General features: G+C 45.0%; 1 protein-coding gene across 4 annotated transcripts in view; it reads left to right on the forward strand.

The window, feature by feature from the left end:
- Window positions 1-20,353, forward strand: part of ACTN4 (actinin alpha 4) — an 896,467-nt gene that overhangs the window by 831,972 nt on the left and 44,142 nt on the right. For 2 of the 4 annotated variants that reach the window (XM_069644198.1, XM_069644197.1), the window contains exon 20: window positions 8,663-8,725. The exons of the other annotated variants lie outside the window; for them this stretch is intronic. In XM_069644198.1, the coding sequence (XP_069500299.1) occupies window positions 8,663-8,725 (63 nt within the window). The remainder of the gene's footprint in view (window positions 1-8,662; window positions 8,726-20,353) is intronic. 4 annotated transcript variants of the gene reach the window in all.

Raw genomic sequence — 20,353 nt, forward strand, 5'->3', positions numbered from 1 at the left:
AGCGACCTTGTCGGTGCAACTGAAGGTCTCCTGTGCCCCAGACCTGGCTACTCTGTCAACTGCTGGCTGACCCCCATTCATCGAGCCCTCACGCCGCCCGCATGCGAGACGCTGCGATCCGGCCATCTCATCAGCCATCCAGGCGACTGGAGGCTCCAGCGTCCCCACAGAGGATATCGGGCGCATGGACGGAGGACAGCCCATGTATGCGGAGCACTGAGATCAGCCCTCCTTTCCGCCTCACCGGCCATCTGCGCACATGGCCGCTGTCATGGTAAGCTTGTCCTCACGTTGCAAAAATTGATTGGGATTGAGGAACTTCTGTGCTCCTAGCCCTGGCTCCTACTCCAGAGCCCCCCACCCCGAACATGCCCGTTCATCTGTTCAACTAGCCTTACCCTGGGCACTGTCGCCATACTCTGGGTGGCTGGGGGCCCGCACAGCTCTCTGCTACCATACATGCTCGTCAATCAGACTTCGAACCTTTCCTGCTGCCATATCTTCCTTACGGGTGGTCGCCCTTGCGAGGCAAGGGCCTGTGGAGTTTGTGAGCTGGACACCCCCTCAGACCTAGCACGAGTGCCCGAGCTTCGTGGTGGTAGACTGCACTATACTCCTCTGCCACAGGGCAGCCGTAACACTCTGGCCCCCTGGCACACTACATCTCATATTGCTACAGGCTAACCGTACCGGCACCCTAATAGCCTAAACCTATGAGTCACCTGAGATTGGAGGCCATGACCAGTCACTGGCTGATTCCTCAAGGCTCCTCAAACACCCATATTGCAACCTGAGATCCCGAAATAAGCCACGATTTACAGGGGAGAACATAACCCACTCTATCCTGCGCAGTTGCGCCTTGCCAAGTGATTTCTTCAGCACGTACAGAATGTTTCAGAGATAAACTACAATAATGATCCTGCCTCAGTATCCTCATTTGATGCTCTACGCTGCCATTGCCAATGCCCTGTAGGTACTGGCTGTGCAGAAGTGGCCCACAGGACCCAGCCAGATTGTGTCCTGATCTCCCCCTACATCGACAGCACGTATCACAAAGGGAATACACTCTGCTTATCATACCTGCCTCCGGAAGGCTTTGTCATGCACAACTACCATCCTACACCCTTACATCTACACTTCAAGCCCGGGCCACCTCGGCCGCTGCTCTGAGACTTTGTGCACCTTCAATCAACTTAGTCGCACCTTTCGCAGACCCTTCTGCAACTACTGGCGATTGAAGAGGGCATCTCGGACCTCCGCCCGCCCCCCTCCAGATGTAATTGCCAATTGCTGATCCTTGCAGCGACCCTATGGACGCCCTGGGGCGCTCGTCACTAAAGGGGCCAACAAAAAACAGAGCTCTATAAACATGTTCACTAAAACAACCTCGATCAAACAAAGCCCCACCCGAGGCGGAGTCCCCCTTGGCAGGTTCCTCTGAGTCCACAGAACTTCATAAAATGGACTGCATGCGGGAGGGGTTCACCACCCTTCACTCAAAACTCGATTATCTGAGCGGGACAATCGGCTATATTAAAGCCCGGAAGGAGAAAACGGACACCAAAGTGATGGAGGTGGAGTCCAGGGTTGGCTTGGTGGAAGATGACATCCGCGCGCTCCGGGCTGAAGTGGCCACGCTGTCCAGACCGGTCAGCAAGAAAAATGAGGACCTAGAATCGCGATCCAGGCGGAATAACCTGCGCATCATCGGTGTACCAGAAGACAAAATAGATGGCTCTATGGAGGAATACGTGGAGCGCTTACTTCTTGTACTATTGGATTCCCCAAAGCTCTCGCCTCAGTTCACAATTGAGCGTGCCCATCATTCCCTGGCCGCAAAGCCCAAGCCCGGCGCTTCCCCCCCCCCCCCTCCTCCCATTATTGCAAGAGTGTTAAACTACTGTGGCAGGGATACTTTGCTATGCGCAGCGAGAACAGATGTGAAATCGCGAAATGCTCAGCTCTGCCAGGATCCACTTGTTCTTAGACTTCTCAGTGGCTATTCAACAAGAACGTAAAACCTTCCTAGCGGTTTAGAGCTGGGGGTCAAATACCCCATGCTATACCCTGCAAAATTAAGGATTGAACATGTGGACTGAGTTTTCTTCTTCACTATCCCAGAGGAGGCCTCCAAATTCATTGACAATCACTTTCCCGGGCTGATTGCTGGTTTATGCCACCTCTGTGTTCCCTCCTAGTTTCCTCCTGTGCTGGAAGCTTCCTTAACACACCCAGGTCAGCGGCACTGCAACTGCCTGTTTGACTTCCTTCCTGAAGCCCCAGTCTTGTTGGGAAAACGTGACACCAGTTCTGATTCCATCCATGGTCTCCACGATCTTTCATGCCATGTTTTAAATTGTGCACCACGCTATGTTTTATGCTCAATGTTGGAGCATCGGCCGTCACCGGCTCTCGCACAGCCCCCAGGCAGAGTTGCTTCATTTGCAGTTGGTTTGATTTTCAACAGCTGTATCACCCCTCTAATGGGGTGGGGGTTGGCTGGGAGGGAACATTTTTGAAAAACTGGTTGACACGCGACTGAGGACTCTAGGTTCTGGCCACTTTCAGCATAACTCTCACGATTACCTTTCCCAAGTACCAGGCAATACAGTGCCACATAATCCTAGCATTTCCCTTCCCCGAATTCAAGGCAACAGAGTTCCAAAGTAAAGGGGTCTTGAGGCTCCGTCCTCAAGACAGTAGTCGCAGTTCATTAAGTCTCAGGCTTCCCTTCCCTAAGACTTCAACGTATCAACTGATACTGGTCTGAGTCTGTCAATGTTAAACACAACTCCAGGCCAACTTGACCCGCCTTCTGCTTTGCATCACCAGCTCACTTGGTGGTGGTGCTTGATTTGTTTCACAATACAGTGCTCCCTGGTCTAGGCACAGTTGTCAGACCACACGGTCCACCCATTACAGGTCACGCAACCAGGAGCCCAAGGCTTTTCAGACCGCCAGGTTACTCGGCATTTGCCCCTGTGCAGTTCATATTCACTTAGATTTTCTTTGGCAGCCTCTTGGCTTTATATGCAGGTTCACACTTTCCTGGCTTCTCCCGGTTAGCATGTGTGCTTTGCCATCATGTGTCACAGTTGGGTAAGATTTTCATATTTGTGATGAATTTTCCTGACCTGCGTCAACCCCAGAACCTTTTGCTTAGACTTAGTAATTATTTTACCTTGTCCCTAGGTAAGTGGGAATCTTTTTCCCCGCTCACCCAGTCTTTTACTCTTTACTCAAAAAATAAAAGTGCATCTCTCCATAGTGTGTGGTTGGAGTTTGTTTCCTATAACTTTTGGGATTAGTCTGGTTGCCCATTTGTGCTACCCTGTTAATTTCTCTTAAATGTACTTGGATGAAATACTGTTCCCAAGGGGTAAAAGGAGATTTCCATCCCCTTTACATTTTATGTAGTGAGCCAGCACACACCACCTTATGTCGGGTACTGGGAAGATATAATGTATCCCTGTTGGGTAAGAATTGGTGCAGCCCCACTGTGTGACTACACAACACTCATCTGCTTGGTATTGGGTAAAGCACATTTGGTATAGGTCTGTACTGCACAAGTTGGTAGTGTGACTGAGCAGCCAGGCCTAGTTCAAGAGGGGTCAATGTGAGCTGTAGAGCTGTACAAATGAAATCCATAAATACAAGTAGCCAAGTAACACTTAAACTCAATGTTTCAGTTATAAATAGTTATTTATTTAAAATGAATTTTTTAAAAAGCTTTCTTTAAAAAGGCAATTTGTGTAACGATGTAAATGTTAAAATCACTTTTCAGAATTAAAACAGGTTAGTGGATAATCTTTTGATATGCTTCGTACACAATTACTACACCCTGAGGTGACTTCAATCACAAGGACACTAATGGCATTTATATATCTCACCAGTGTACTTTGCAGATTCTGAGGTTGCAGAAAGGAAAGGTTAGGGAAGGAAAAAGGTTAGGTAGTTTCTCAGTAGATGTGAGGACAACTAAATCTTATAATTAAATCCCGATAAGCCTTTCCCAGCAGTAACAGTATACAACAAGCTATCACCTATGAGGGACAAACAGCATCAAAATCAATGGACTAGAAGAGTCTTCAGGGAGCCAGGACAGCCAAAGTCATTTGCGACAGTCTATGGATCTGATGCACTTCTTAGATCAAAGTATTGCACAAAGTTAGAGAGTTTTTAGAAAAACACTTTTAGAGCCACAAGCTGTTAAGACTGAATAGAGAGTTGAAATCAACTCTAAAGGTAAGCCAGTGCAATTCCCAACTGAGAAGAGCACGGCAAAAGGAGGCAATAAGATAAGCACCCCAAGCGTAAACAGTACCTCTGGTTTGAAGAAGAGTGGTCCAGCTGGATTTTGTCTTGCAGACCCTTGTTTCCTATACTCAGTCATGGGGACATAAGGAAGGACGTATGGAGGGGTACTTGGGAGGTTGTCAATAGCCACGGGCTCTTTTCGGTTCAGTGGCACTTAGTGGTTTCAGTGCTTAGCAAGCCGCACCGTGGCGGATCTTGGATACCGGTTGGACTCTTTGCTTCCTTGGTCCTGCACTCTGGTGAGGGGACTCTGGATCTGGAGGTCCTGCTTCGAGATGGTCCTTGGGGGGGGGGGGGGGGGGGGAGGGGGGGGGGGGTGTATCTCCTGAAGCTTCTAGCCAGATTTGTTCCACGGCAGACATTGTACTCCACTACAGACACGCAACCCCTGGCATTGGGTTCTTACAGCAACGAAGAAGCACAGCCAGTGGGGGGGGATGGTGGTCCAGTGTCTCGGGGTTAGTTGTTCCCACTAACCCAAGGGGAGAAGTAGTTCTGGAGGAGCTTCTCTAAAAAAGGAGTTAAGCACAGCAGCAGGGCTTCACCGGGCAATTCAAAGGTCCGGGAGGTTGAAGCAAGCTTTGTTCACGGTTTCTCACTCACATCCTGGCCTTCCAGACACACTGGAGCCTGGGGCAGCCTTCAGGGCCGAAAACCATCAAAGGCAAGACAAACGAAAGGCTCAAACCTGTCTCAACGCACAGAGTAAACCCCAAGAAAGACCTCACAAACAAAAAATGGCAAAAAAAGAAGACGGGCCATTTTGACGAAATGGTCACTTATGCGTGCTGCACTGCAGCTGAGGGTTCAGCCTGCGGTAGAAAAGCACAGTGGTAGGAAAAAATAAACCACTGCCACCAGCCATTTAAAGTAGTGAGGGAAACAAAAATGTTACATGCAAATGTAGGATAAGAGGCTACTAGATAACTCCCCAGCACTCCTGATAAGATGGTGTCTGCTGGACCTACAAAGAGAAAAGGTAATTAAAGTCAATTTCACTTTACTATTCTTGGGAACTGTAGGTTCACACAAGAAAAGGTATTTAAACCTTATGAGAAATCTAAAGGATTTCTCAGTGGCACTGCACTGCAGGTTCTTTGTGTCCCTATACAAAAGATAGATGACTATGGAGTTTGTCAGACTCCAAAAACAGCGAAAACACAAAATCCAATCTGGTAAAAACACATGAGCGAGTGAGAAAAAGGTCTCACTCAGTCTAGGGATAAAATTGAAGTCCCAAATCCAGCAAAAGAGCTGTGGGTCTCTAAGGTTGAAGGGAATTAGCACAGAAATAACAATGCTCCCTAACAATCCCCTTGCCTTGCGTAGTAGCATTTTTGTTAATATTGCAAGTTTATTTGAATGGCTGGTGGCAGTGGTTTTACCTTAGTGACTTGTCTTATTACTCAAAGGCTATTAAATCATACTCGCTAATGCACAGTAGTGCCACCATTCTGCTAGAATGGTAGGTTCCTTCTTTTTCACCATTTGTAGGTATCCTTGTTGTTTGAGGTCTTCCCCTGCCATTCTAAGCAGGAACGACCTGGCTCCAGAGTGTCTGAGAAGGCAGGAAGCGAGGGAGGAGTCAAATTCTGCAGCCCTTTCTTTCACCTTGCCTGAAAGGAACCAAGTCCCAGTTGGACTGTCCTGATTGGACAGTCGGACAGCACCTTTGTGTAAACTGCCGGGAGAGATTGCCAAAGTTGTTCTCTAGTTCCTGATAAATACTCCAAAGCTGGAAGCTGCCGACAAGTCAACAACTGGAGCTGAACTTGAAGATGATAAAGAAAAGATGGCTGTAGCGATGTCCAGTGACCGGAGAGCCTGCTGTGTAACCAGAGCCTGTTATAACCCTTCCTTACAATCGATCTGGTGGTTCCAAATGCGAGGACTTCTACCCAGAGGCTGATCCATTAGTCTCAAGAAGACCTGCAATTTGAGCCATCCCATGACATGCTGCAACCTTGCTGGGCTTCAAAACCCTGGAACCTCCAACCATTGTGCGTTGCATGGTCTTCTGAAGTCCAAATCCGTCCGAAACTTGGGTGACCATCTCCTGGATCTCCAGGGACATGATTCCAATCCCTAAAGTCCCCTCACCAGAATCGGACCGGCAAAATTTGTTCATCTGGCTGCTGTAAAAGGCACCAAATCCACAGCAGGGAGAATCCATTAAGTATCCTTTGCAGGAAGCCGCCGCTGATTGCTGCTGCTGCAAGTTTCCATCCAGTGTCCAGTTCTTTTGTCTCCAGACCAGGAATCCAGGACTGGGTCCTGTGCTGCTGCATACTGAAGGCATCCACTCTGAAGCTCTTCGTTTCTCATAAGGTGGACTTTGCTAATACTTTAAGTCTGGTGTGCATCCTGTGAGGCTGAGAGGGTGATTTGTGTGGTTGGGAGTTTGACCAAACCACTTGGCCAGGCCTAATGCTGAAACACATATAGGGAGCCTTCTCAGAAGTCCCTGAACACTTTAACTTCAAAAGTGAATTCTTACTTGTTGAAAAAGATCTCATATGAAACTCTGACTTTCCTGCAATTGAAACCTATCTCAACCTGCCTACAGCTGGCTCCTAGACCACTAGGGTCCCTCTTCTCTCTCTGGGAAAACTTGTGCCATAGATTAGGGAAGGACTGGATAAGAAACACCTTCTGTCTTGAAAGGTATTACAAGTGTAAAGGTACTTACTTGCTTGTAGAGTTTGTGTGGTAACTGTATCTCTGGGAAAGAAGTTGTTACAAAGTGTCCTTACGTTATACTGCCCTCTAAAAAGTATCAAAGTTGCTTTACTAACTTTGAATGATGTCAACCCCACCATCCCCACTTGAGAAAGTAATACGTGTTGGTACTGTTTTATCATTGCTTAACAGAATTAGTGTAAAAGCTTACCAATAGGATTTCCCTACCTTGACCAACGTTGTGTTCTTCTTTAAGTGTACCATAGGGTGTTACTTTCTCTTGTCTGCTTTATATAGACCAAAAACAGTCCTTGAGATAATACTTGCCTCTGAGCTGCTTGAAGCCCCTCTTTAAAGCATATGGTTACTTATCTTGAATAGCTGCTTCTTTTCTAAACTTGTAACACAGGGTTGTGCCTCCCTTGAATCTGCTTGGAGAAGTTCCAAAATAGTCATAGGGTCCATTACTAACCTTGACATACCTTGGGTCGGTCTTAAAGTGTAATTGGATTTTAATTTCATTGAATTCTGAGTTTCTATAACACCAGGACAAGACATTTCAGGCTGGAAGATCAGCTATTCACTAGAGGTGTGGCAGCTACATCTGCTCACCAAAGAGGGGTAATGGTAAAGGATATCTGTCAGGCTGCGATGTGGGCCTCTATCCACACTTTCACAGAACGCTACTGCCTGGACAGTGTCTGCAAATGAGTCTCATTTTGGCAATGCCGTCCACCAACAAGTGGCTTCATAATCTCCATGGAGTTTGCTCTTTCCTTTCTCCATAATAGTCTTACTGCTATGGGAGTCTATCTAAGATGAGGAATCTGTGGGCGGACACAATTCATTTGAAGAACAAATTACTTACCCCTGGTAATGTTTTTCTACTGGATGTGCCGCCCACAGATTCATCATTGCCCTCCCACCCTACCCCAGGGTTAAGGAGCACCCTAATAAGATTATACAATGACTCTCCTTTAATGCTTCACCAGCTGTCTGCATCGAATCCCTAATGCTAACTGTGCTAGCGGAAAATAGACAAGTGTCACGGGCCGCAGAGCGTGCTATTTGTACCCGCATTGACGTCCCGTCCGGTCACAGATTACTCTGTGGCCATAGAGGACAGTGCGCACCATGCCCAATGCTAGAATAATATTTTGGAGAGCTGCAAAGCAGGAGAATAAATATCTAAGATGAGGAATCCATGGGAGGAACATCCAGTAGAAAGAACATTATCATGGTTTGTAATTTACATGCTTCCTAAAATGCTCGATCTGCCACTATACTGCTTTGTGCTCTCCTGTAAGCACACCTTCTAATTGCTTCTGTTCTTTCCTTTTCTGTCATCTCATTTTTCTCTGACCTGCTTACCTCTTTATTTGAGCAAATTTCATGAGTCTGACTCATTGAACTGAATGTCTTTGCGCTTTTTTCCTTTGGCGCTGATTTCTCACCTTCCATTTACTTTTTTCCCCTTCCTCCCATACCTTACTCTTTCTCTTCCCCTGTTGCAACCCTTACCCTTCTAAATCTTCCCTTCCGCCCCTCCCCAATTTGTTTCTCCCACTGGTCTCGTTCCATGCAATACTCTTCCACAACCCCTTCTTGCCTGACCTGCCACTCTGCAACTTATTTACCTGCAATTTCTCTCTCCATCTGAGAGTAGAAGCTCACAGGAACCGTGGAATCGAACTCACAATCTCATCTAAATTCCTCTGGATGTAACCTGGTACGCTTTCTGCTTTTCTTCATTTTCCCTGCATATCTCTGCTCCACTGTAAATCCCCAAAACCTGCAGTGCAGTTGTGATTTATTGAACATGATTTACCTGGGAAAATGTTAAACTGGCACCTTGTATGCAAAACGCATTTGTTGGGGAACATTTCTCTGTGCAATTTTGCTCCATTGACTCCAACATATTTGCAATGGATTTGGAATCTCTCAAATATTTAAGCCTCACTCACCTGCTCGACTCCTATAGTTTTGTGTACTGGATAGCTTTCAGCCTTCCTGCACGGGAAGAGCTTCTTGCATTTTCTTTAGTTTTTTTGCTTTTCCGTTGCAATACAAGCCACCTTTATTGGCTTATTGGGGACTCATTATGAGTTTGGTGGTATCTTGTTGGTAAATCCACCGCGATACCATCAAATTGATTTATCGTTACTGCCATTTGGTCTGGTATAATTACCACCGGATTACAACTGGGGTTATGACGGTGGTTGTCCCCATTTATGGAGTCCATAGAACTCAATGGGGAGTTAAGTGGAATTACCAATTCCTCTAATTCTCCTGAAATGGCCTGGGTTTTTATTTTATTTGGAATTTATAAAGCACTCTACACTAAAGCGCTGTACAAAATCACTTGCAGTAGAATAAAATGTGAACGATATAAACAAACAAGATTTAAGAACATTTTTCTTAAGGGCAGAACAGAATATAGAATGAGGTAATCAAGCAAATAGGAAAAGTAACGGTGTTCCAATGAAGTGGGGCCAGCAAAGAAAAAGAACGAAAACAAGATTGAGCCCAAGGATGAGGAACAGATAACAGAAAAAGTGAGAGCACAAGAAACGTGAGGCAACATAGAAAGACTAGAGATGAGATATGAAGACGCGTTACCGTAGAGATTTAAAAATCAAACAAAGGAAATTAAATTTTTGGTGAGAATGAAGAACAGCCATCCAAGCGAAAGCAATGCAGAATAAATAGTCATGAGGCATACGCTAAAACGAATAGACTGGTTAAAGACCGATTTAATAGGAGCCAGACTTGAAACAGGAAGTCCAAAGAGGGTAGAAGAGCAGAGGAACAGATGAGAAGAAATAAGAGAAGAGTTTAGCTGCTTAAAATGTAAGACAAGGCCTTACCAATATCAGAGATGGAAACGGCAGGAATGTGAAAGTAAAATGCGATTGAGGGGTTTGGGGGGTTCAGAAACAAAGTAAAGACAAAGATTATGAGCAGTGCTAGAAATGGGAAGTCACTAGGGAGGTAAAGAAATTGAGACAGGAGAAGTGTGAGGGATAGTAGTTGCACAGAAAAAGGACTGTCATCTTATCCGAATTCAGAACCAAAAAGTGATCAGTCTCCCAGGACTCAATATCTAGAAGATACAATTATCCTGGATAGAAGGTGTAAAAGAAGAAAAAAAGATAAGCGCAGTACCGGCATAGAAGTGATGAGATCTCAGAAGAAATAAGAGGCAAGAGGAGAGGTATAGAGAGAAAAAGAAAGACCTACAACGGAACCTTGAGGAACTCCAGGCATGAGGCAACGTATCGGAAGGATTCCCAGCCCAAGATACAGAATAAGTATGATTAGACAGATAAGAACGAAACCAAGACAGAACAGACCCAGAAAAACCAAAAGAGGGAAGCCAAGAGTAGAGTATGATAGTGAGACTGAGAGCACAGCAGTTTCAGTAGAATGAAGAGACCGAAAACCAGAAAGTGAGGAAGAATAGAATGATCTGCCACAAAACAAGAAACTTGCGAATAAACAAAGCACTTGAGAAACTTAGAAAGATAAGGGAGAAGAGAGATGGGTCTGAAATAAGAAGGAAGAGCCGGGTCGAAGGCAGGCTTTTTCAAAATAGGAAGAATAGTAGCGTGCTTAAAAGAAGGAAGTCTAAGAAAGACAGGGTTTTCCCTCCACCATACCTCCAAACCAATAGTTCAGTGGGTGCAGTAATCTGGCGGTAATGCATGGTAACTGTTACCACTGCATTACCACCCTTTTGATCAGAACGCCATAATAAGGCCTATTGTGCCACAGTTTATAGGTTATGTGCAACTGAGATTGAGGACTATGGTACCAACGTGCAGACTTTACTTTACTGTGACCGTTTCTTTTTTTTACAATTGTATATGCAAAATGGCTGCTCCTCTGGCTTAAGTTCTGTTCTTTGTTCCATCTTATTTGGCAGTCTTCCGGCCTTACTAGGTCAGAAACGACCATGTTGGGTTGCACATTTTTATAGGGTGCTTGAAGGTTCTGGTCCGTGTTTGTGTGCCTGAACTGATTGTAACTGTGGATTGGTACTCCATGGTCCCACTTTACAATCTAGCCATAGTGATATCACGTTGATTGGCAGATAAGCGGTTGCTGGCTGTCTGCTATTGGCAACCACTGCCAGTTTGATTGGTGTATCTTCTTAGCATTGGAGGGTTGGGGTAACCCCCAGTCTAAATTTAGGAAATGAGAGCAATTTCTATACTTTGACAACTGAAGCCAAGTAGCCTTTTGTAAAAGGACCATATGAAGGATGCCAGCGGACTGATGCTACAACCAGCGTATTGCTCAGCCAACCACTGCATAGTAAAGTTCTGATTCATTGATTGGTGGGGCATGCGAGGTCCCTTCCTGCCTTGGACAAGTGGCACCAACCATTCAGAAGTCCTGATTGCTGGCCTTCATGTCCATGTACCCGGAAGAGTTGCAGTGTTGCATTTCGTCTGAATCCTCCTGAACTGCACTCGGATCTTCCCACTTTGGGGCTGGAAACTTTGATAACCGGCTCAGCAGCCAGGTGAATAGGTCTCTGCAGTGCAATCATTCTCAACAGCAGGGAAGGTCCTGCTTGGTACCAAATTCTGCCAACTATACTGCCTGGTCCCTACAGACCCTGTTGAGTGGTGAATTTACTGGTTCTCTCAAGGTGTCCTCTGGCCTAGTGGGTAAACATCTAGCAGTCTTATATTGTCATCCAGGAGTACCTGCCTCTGTCCGAACAGTTTGTTGCAATGGGCCTTTAATCCACATCCAGGAGCCAACTGCTACTGAGTCAAATGGTGAGCCCAGTTGTCCCAAACAAACCACTGTCCTATGGGGATGTTGATTTTGCTGTTCAGAGTTGGGTTGCCTATGTCTTGAAGTCCACCGCCCCCTCCTTGTTACCATATATGAGCATTGGGTAGTGAAGTCCACCTGCAGCTATCCTTGAATAGATGGTGGTGGTGCCTGTATTTTAGTCCTGACAGCAGTCCACTTAAACACTAAGCACTGGTTATCGACCTCTTTCTTTCCAGTAACTTTTATTTTTAAATACTTAACTTGTAATTGTGTTCTAACACTACTAACATTGACTTTAGAACAGTCTTTGGAGACACTTGAAGCCTATTGTGTGCGATCGTCCACACGTGTGTTTGAGGGTGCCTAATGTATACCTGTACAACTAGGGTTACTGATTTGCAACACATCTGGACTGGCTAGGATAGGGCTCATACCTGAAGCATTGTGGGTGCCTTATTATAGGCCTGTAATGTGATATACCATATTTTTCCCCCACTGTCAGTACTGTAATAGTTCCTGAAGCTTGTGAAACTTCTTATATTCACATGCTATGCTTAGGCTGACATCCAATGGTTGGTGAAAAGTATTCAACAGGAGCAATTCAGTAACACTATCCCTAACCTACATGTACAGTTACCCATACACATACATCCTCAGATTGTGGTTCTCTTTTCCGCTGTTGAGTTGTATGCAATCACGCACAGTAACTTAAATATTGATCGCTTGACATAGTGTTGTTTGAAAATGTACAATGCATCAAAACCTTCTTGACACGAATCAATGCATTGACCCGACTGCTTCTCAACATGGACATTAAAAGACTGCCAGATGAGTAATTTTGGTGACTTCATGAGACTACACCGAAGGCACACGGTAAGGAGTGGGGGGTAGAGGGGAATTAAAGTTACACACCAGGCAGCTTAGAATGCCTTTGTATCCCCATTCATTTATTTACTTCGCTCAGTCCCAATGGAAAATACTTATTTTAAATTTTGCCCGTTGTGCAACAATGAGTTTCCCTGTATTGATGCGCACTGGGTGTGGAGAAGTTGCCACCCACAGGAACACGGGGAGGTGAAGTGTTGGGCTTGTAAGATTTTTAATGCCAAAATACTCAGAGCTGATAAGCCAGAATTCCTATTTTAGTGATTCTAGGGCAACTTTTGGGCCCCTTCATTTTGTTAGTTTTTTGTTTTTTACAGTTTCTTTTGGTTCCTTGCTCTTTTTGTCTCTATGCCATTACATCGATTTATACCATACATGAGGTATATGGTATTGGGTCGCCCTCTAAGGTGGCACTCTGTTTCTAACCTAGTGTGATTGTTTCACTACAGATTAGCTTTGGAAATAGGTTGGCAGTGGCTGTGCTTTAATTTTGGCAAGCAAATTTACCGCATTGGGTGCCCAATGTCCTTTTTGGCAGCCATTGGGGGTACCAATATTTTATTTGCTTCAATCCTGCTCTTGGACATTTTGTTTTCTAGGGCTAGGTGACAGAGGTAGGCTCAATGGCCGATCTGACCATCTGAACGTGTGGGTTAATTGTCGGCCTACAATGGCAGCCTCCAGATCTATCCTAACTGGTTAGTTTCGGTCCCTGGATTAGCCCTCTTCCTGTGTGGGTGGTTATGGCCGAGTCTGTCAGTACTAGTGCCTAACCAATATGGTTAGTCATCTGACCCAGCCCCTTTTTGTGATTGGCTGGTTGACATTTAGCCAAGCTCCTATAACAGGGATGTTTAGGTTCAGCCTTTCCCCCAATTCATGCTCTTGTTGCTGTGTTCCTGCAACTTCAAGGTGGCAGGTCTGCCCTCCTGCTGAAGGTTTTTTCCTGGCGATTTGCACGATTTTTATTCCTCATTAGGCCTTAGTCTGCTTTGCTGTTTTTGCTGCCAGAAGTAGTCTAGATTTCCCGGAGACTCCAGGCGACTCCCCACATCTGCTGGGCCGAGCCCTCCAATTTGAGACCATTTCTGGGCTGTTTACTGCTGCATCCCTTCATTTAGCACTAGGATCTTCTGCTTGGCTGTGGTTCTGCTGCAAGAGTACGGAGAAGAGGCCAGGTGTGGAAGAACCACTTGCAACCTATTCCCCCACTGATGATCATTGTCTATATAATGACCCGTTAAGAAGATCAGCAAACGCATTTGAAATAGTCGGAAGAAGACACTGACTTAATTGAGGGCATTCTTCAAGAGAAACCGCTAGTGGCCCTGTGTACATTCAAGGTCCGTTAACACCATTAGTGGTGGTTACTACTTGTAAGCGGTTTGGCACTCCCTTATCTACTCAAGAATACTCTCGGGATAGAGAGCAAAAAATAGCTATGCTCTCGGGAGGAAGGTACCAACTTTGTCTGCATACCAGGCTCATATTGCTAATGCCACCTTGCTCATGGCAAGATACCAACAGACAAAAAGGCCAGGTTTAGACTGAAGACCAGCAAACAAATGTCCAACCACAAAAAGTCAGAATGACAACACTGCACTGCAAGCATTATTCCCTGCCTGATACAGGGGATTATAAGGCAACGTTAGATATGAAAGATGCATATGTTCTTATTTCAATTTTCCAAGGTCATTGCAGATATTTACCGTCCATAATCGATCAGACATTTTCAGTTCAAGGTATTTAAGGAATTGCCTCAGCAGTGTGTGTATTCACAAAGGAGCTCAGTCGTGGCAGTCCACCTTCGCCGCAAAGGAATCCCAGTTTACCCTTATGTAGATGACTGGTAATAACCAGGAAGAGGATAAAACATTGTTGGTCACACACTGATTACGCACAGGAGACTGAATCGCCTACAGAAATTGGGTTTTTCAATTAATGAAAAAGAAAATCCAGTGCATCCCCAAGTCAACGCAAAATGTTTCTAAGGGAAATCCAAGAGAGAACATTGGCTATGCCATACCCTTCTCATGAAGATAGAGGCTCTGATCCCAGCTTCCACAACTGTCCGCCAGATAACATTCAGAAACGTTATGAAAGTACTCTGCATGATGGTGTCATGCATTTACATAATTCCACATGCAAGGCTCAACATGCCCCACTTACAGCAATTATTAGCATACCAGTGGCCTGGAGCTACCTGAGAATAGGTTGAGCTTGCAGTCTCGTGGAAACTAATATCGTTCAGCAAGTGGTGCACAAAAGAAAACATGACAAAGAGAAGATATTTTGTCAACCCACTATTTAGATAACCATCACAACGGATACATCTATGGGGTGTGCATTGCCTTCAACTTGCCACACAGGGAAGGTGGTTGGCACAAGTCAAGAAACACAAACCTGCTAGAACTTCTGACAGTAAAAATGGTCAACTCTGCACAAACCAGTCTCATAAAAACAAATATTCTAATCATTACATGCAACACAACACGCATATTTTAGATCAACAAGAAAAGCGCTACACACTTGATAGTTATCCCAGCTCGCCCAGATCATTTGGCAACATTTGTGCCTTACTTAAAAACAGTCATAACCAAGAGCATGGTCCAATGGGGCACAATTCTCTGGCAAACGGGTAATGCAGGAACACGACTGCATATTTGAGACCAACGCACTTAAATGTTTGCAAAATGGGGACAGCCCAAAAGTGTTTTTACTACTGCAAGACATGCAAAATGCCCTAGTTTTGCGTCCAGGTACCCACAACAGGGTTCTAGGCAATGCTGTATGGATGAGCTTGTCAGGGGTATTTGCATACACTCCCCCGTTGCACAATTTTCACTAGGAACATTCAACAGTGATACTCAGCACCAATGTGGGGAAGGCAGTCATAGTACTCCCACTTGCTGAACATGTCACTTTGCCCACCATTCAAACTGAAAGCCCTTGCACAACCTGTTGACACAACCGAAACGGGTCACTCACCCAACACCTGATTCATTTAACTTGGCAGCTTTGCTCCTGATGTCATAGTTTGGTCATTTAAATTTGCCAACACACTGTACAGAGATATTAAGAGGCACGAAAAATACAACACCTGACATTTCTATTTCAACAAATAGAAAAGGTATATCATCTAGTGTGCCAAAGAGAAGTCCCATTGACTGCTCACCATTCTTATCAGACTAAGCTCTAGTATATAATTCACTTAAGGTGAATTTTGCTGCATACACAACATTGCAACTCAAGGTGACTTGGTGGAGAATTCCGGTAATCAAGGCATTTATGGAAGGGGTAAACTTGTTTACCCACAAGAAGCACACATCCTCTGCCAGGCTGGGATTTAAACCTTGTTTTAAGTAAATGTATGAGGCCCCCTTTGAACCTATACAAAAGGCTTCAAAACACCTTACAAAGAGGCATTCCTTATTGCCATCACTTCCATCAGAAGGATAAGTGAATTGCAGACCTTGTCAAAACCATATGTCCATGTACAAGAACAAAGTGGTGTTTTTAAAATCGCACCTGTCGTGATTCCTGCCCCGCATGTCCCCAGCCCTCCAAGATGTCAGGCTGGAGCCAGGCCACGATCACCTACATGGCCCTCAAGGGCCTCTCCATCCATCCAAAGACCCACTTGGAGTCAGACTTGGCGCTTGTGGCACCAGACTCACTCACTCCCATAGGATAACATTGGGGATTGGACTTGTAGTGCATTGATGGGGACAAGATGGATGCCCCCACCTATTTCGGTTCCGAGAACTGCATGTGCAGTCTAGTCTTTTGGGTGTGGTTCAGCCCAGAGACACCTGGGATACCCAGAGACTATTTAAGCCACGCCCAGGCTGAGAAACCTGCTTTGTTTTCTGCACCTGCAGCGTGACTTTGCTGTGTTCGGATCGGTCTCCAGTAAGCCTGCATCCTTCTTCTGCGCTCAGCTCCTACAAGAACACCGTTGGGCAGAAGCGCCGCAAGGTAAGGCTGTTCCTATCATTCATCGCTTCTTCTGTTCTGCGGGCATCTTCGGCGGTGTCATTCCCATCCCGGCACACCGCTTCCTAAGGAAAAGGGAAAATAACAGAAAAAAGGCATTAGTAAGCATTCAGCAAATCTTCGTTTATTTTTAAAGACTGTACGAGCTTCAAACGCTTACCTGAATCCCAGCCGCTCTGTGGGAACTCTGTCTCTGGAACTTCTCATCCATCTGCAAGAGGGAAAAGACACTCAAGGTTAGCGTGGAAACATCTAGAGGCGCCGCATACCGCGCTTACTCACCGCATTTCTTCTTCATAACTGGCATCCACGCTGAAAACTTCGCGGCACCTAAAAGACACAGAAAAATAACTCAGTTCAATACAAATATGAAAGGGTCGCATCGCGCTCTCACTCACCTTCAGCGCTACTCATCTCAGCAGCACGTCGCCATCCCTGGACGCCAGAGAACTGTTCAAAAGACTCATTATATTTACCTGTCGGACTCTTGCCAGTGAAGTAACTAGGCAGCAAGGAGCCTGCATCAATCAACGCGCCCCTGCGCGGAAAGCAGGATGGAGAGCACACTTTCCAAGAAAACAAGGTGAGCTGTGGATCAAAGGAAAGGGTTGGATCCCGGGGAAGAAGGGGTTCGAGCACACAGACAATAGGGAGTTAAACGCTAACAATCCTGTGTTTCAGGCCCAGTCTCCAGTCGAGTAGACTCCAGGGAAGGGTTTGAGGTCGGGAGAGGTCAGAACAGGCTGAGTGACGTCCCCGTAGATACCAGGTGAATGTTACTCATCCTAGGTTTTAACCTAATAAGTTTCAAAATTCCATGTCAGTCAATAAAACTCGTGTTTATTTATTTTTTAGTATTTTTTTACCCCAAACGTTCAAAGCAGAGATGAAAGGGCACTTCATAAAATTGATGTATGAAGTCATTATGTACTACCTCACTGAATAAAACAAGTCTTCAAGAAATCTGACCAGTTCTTTGGATCTCCTGCTCTGCCTGCTGCCATTGAAACAGTCACTAAAGCAATTGCTTGATCGATGGTCTCGCATATATAACAGTGTCACACGTCCAGTAAAACTTTTCCTTTCAGACCAAAAACAGACTCAACAAGTATTACAAGAGCAACACTTTCATTGCTTCATTAGAAGCAATTTGTAAAGTAGCTGCATGCAGCTTCGTACACACATTCAAACATTGTGTATATACTCAAGCACAAGTGGGGCAAACATTTTTGAAACATTTATTTGCAAATGTCCCTTCACCTCCCCTACCACCTTCATGTATTGCTTGCTAGCATATGCGTAGCATGTGAATTGAAGTAAGTTCACAAACATTACTTGCCCTGTAGTCTTCTTTCTGTGGATTATATCTACTTAATCACATGAGCCCACCCATCATCCCTTTGTGTGAGCTGATTGCACAGTGGAGAAAAAGAAAAAGCTGTTCACATAACTCAGGACAGAAAAACAATCTGAGGGCATCGACTTGTGTAGCAACTTGGGTTAACTGTACACGTAGGTTAAGGATAGTGTTAAAGAAACCCCTCTGTCAATGCCCTTTTAAAAAACGAGATACAATACTCTGCAACAACCACTGGATATCGGACTATACATGGTATGTAATGTCATATGCCTACTTAAATGTGTGAATGCTGAAGTGCTGTGTAAATAATTTTGTGATGTCAAACATTGTCGGTAAATGTGTATATATCGCGTAGTAAATCAAAAAATAGTCCATAGGCGCACTCTGCGAGAACAAACGCGGACTGATATGCAAATGGATATTTCTCTTCTGTGAAAGGGAAAGTGAGCTAAAGTGTGGCTGCGGACTCTTGCGTGGGTACCATCCCAAAGAACAGGTCATTTAGCCGTTTTCGTTCTCAAAGAGGGGTGCCTATGGACTACTATTTGGTTTTTTAAGGGACTTGGGTTTAGTCACCCTAAGTTTCCTAGGGTCATCCAGACGTGGGCCCCTTGCTCACTGTGCTCAGCGAGGTACAGCTCCACCTCACTGATGAGACCCAACAAGGCTGAAACACGTGTATGGGGTTTTTGTTGGTACTCTTGTTCAGAAGAGAATTGCCATAGCATTTTGGTGCTGGACTGCCCATGTGGGCGGGACAAAGACTGATATGCAAATGGATATTTCCCTTCTGTGAGAGGTACAGTGAGCTGAAGCGTGGCTGCAGACTCTTGAGTGGGTCCCATCCCCAAGAACAGGTCATGTAGCTATGTTCATTCTCAAAGAGGGGCGCCTATGGACTATTTTGTTATATTGCGTAGTATATTGAGTTTTTGCACTTTAAAGCAAGTGTTAATATTGGTTTATACATGTATGGACATTGTAATACTTATACTTGTCAATCTGTATCGTTTACTGTACCTTTCACCAAACCTCTGATTTCCAAAGTTTGAACCCTGCTGTTGAGCCTCATTACCAATTCATAGTATGGCTGGGCCAAGTGTGGAAAACTCTTAATTGTCCGGTAGGTTGGCTTCTCGCAACTCCACACCACAAAAGGTGATTGCTGGAAGGCTTATAATTAATCTTAACCTCTGGCATCACTCTGGGCAACTTTCCAGTCCATCGTTCTTCACCTGCCACGCCGTTCTAGAACCGGGAAAGACCATCTGCAAATCAGACTTAGTCCTGCCCCAAAGGGGGCAGTCCAGCCTGAACTGGTTGGTCACATCCCTTCTGTGCAAAACCAAAAGCAACCCTCAGACGTGTTTGTCATCAATGAGGTGTAGCTTGGGTCTTTAGGCCCAGCAGGCATGGGACCCATGTCTGAACATGTAAACAAATGAATGTACCCTTACTGGTGATAAATGTTCTAAAACGTTTGTTTATATGGACAGATGCAAAGTTTAGGGCCTGTCCACAGGTTTTTTCAAAAGTATGGTATCCTAAGTAGCAGATCCAAACCAAGAGTCTATAACTACTAAACACTCACTGTGTTAGAAATATACAAAAATGTTTAGAAAGCAATGGTTTATTTGCTAGTCACAGAGAAGCATATAGTGCAAAGGAACATTTAAAATACGATGTTAGGAATTGCGGCATACATGAGAAGAGTAACAATTGACAATGGCATCAAATGACAAGTAAAGATTTTGTCATATACAATGAAATGAACAAAAAACCACAAAAAAAGCACTGTACACTTAATATACAATCTCAAATTATTTCATTGACACAGTAAATATACATACTTGTGAGAACACAAGTGCTTTGTGGTGAATCCAAACAAAAAAGGTAGAAAGAAAGGGGCTGTAGAGTCGCCCAAGTTTCAAAGATGTCCTAATTGGGAGATGATTTCTTATGTGTTGAATATTCCTTCTAAGTATAACAATGAATGTTATAGGGTCATATGGAAAACAAGTTATCTTTTGGCCTACGTGACAGAGACTGAATGAACAGAGTCTGGGACAACTGGGAACCATTATAGTCAGGTGTTCCTGGTTGGTATCACGTTTCGGCGAATTTTCGATGAATTGCGTCCGCCTTCTTCAGGGCTACTTATGGGCGACCCTGCAATGAGTATAGAAAACTGTGAGTAAATATATAGGATGCCGATAGTTAATGGGCATAGGTCAACTTTTCATAGCACCGCGCTGGAAACTTACTTGCCGGTGCTAAGGATCCCAAGTCCTCGGTTTTCGGTCACTAAGAGGCATATAGCTGAGC

The sequence above is a fragment of the Ambystoma mexicanum genome, chromosome 2p, assembly GCF_040938575.1.
Source record: "Ambystoma mexicanum isolate Mex_15411 chromosome 2p, UKY_AmexF1_1, whole genome shotgun sequence".
Classification (NCBI taxonomy): Eukaryota; Metazoa; Chordata; class Amphibia; order Caudata; family Ambystomatidae; genus Ambystoma; species Ambystoma mexicanum.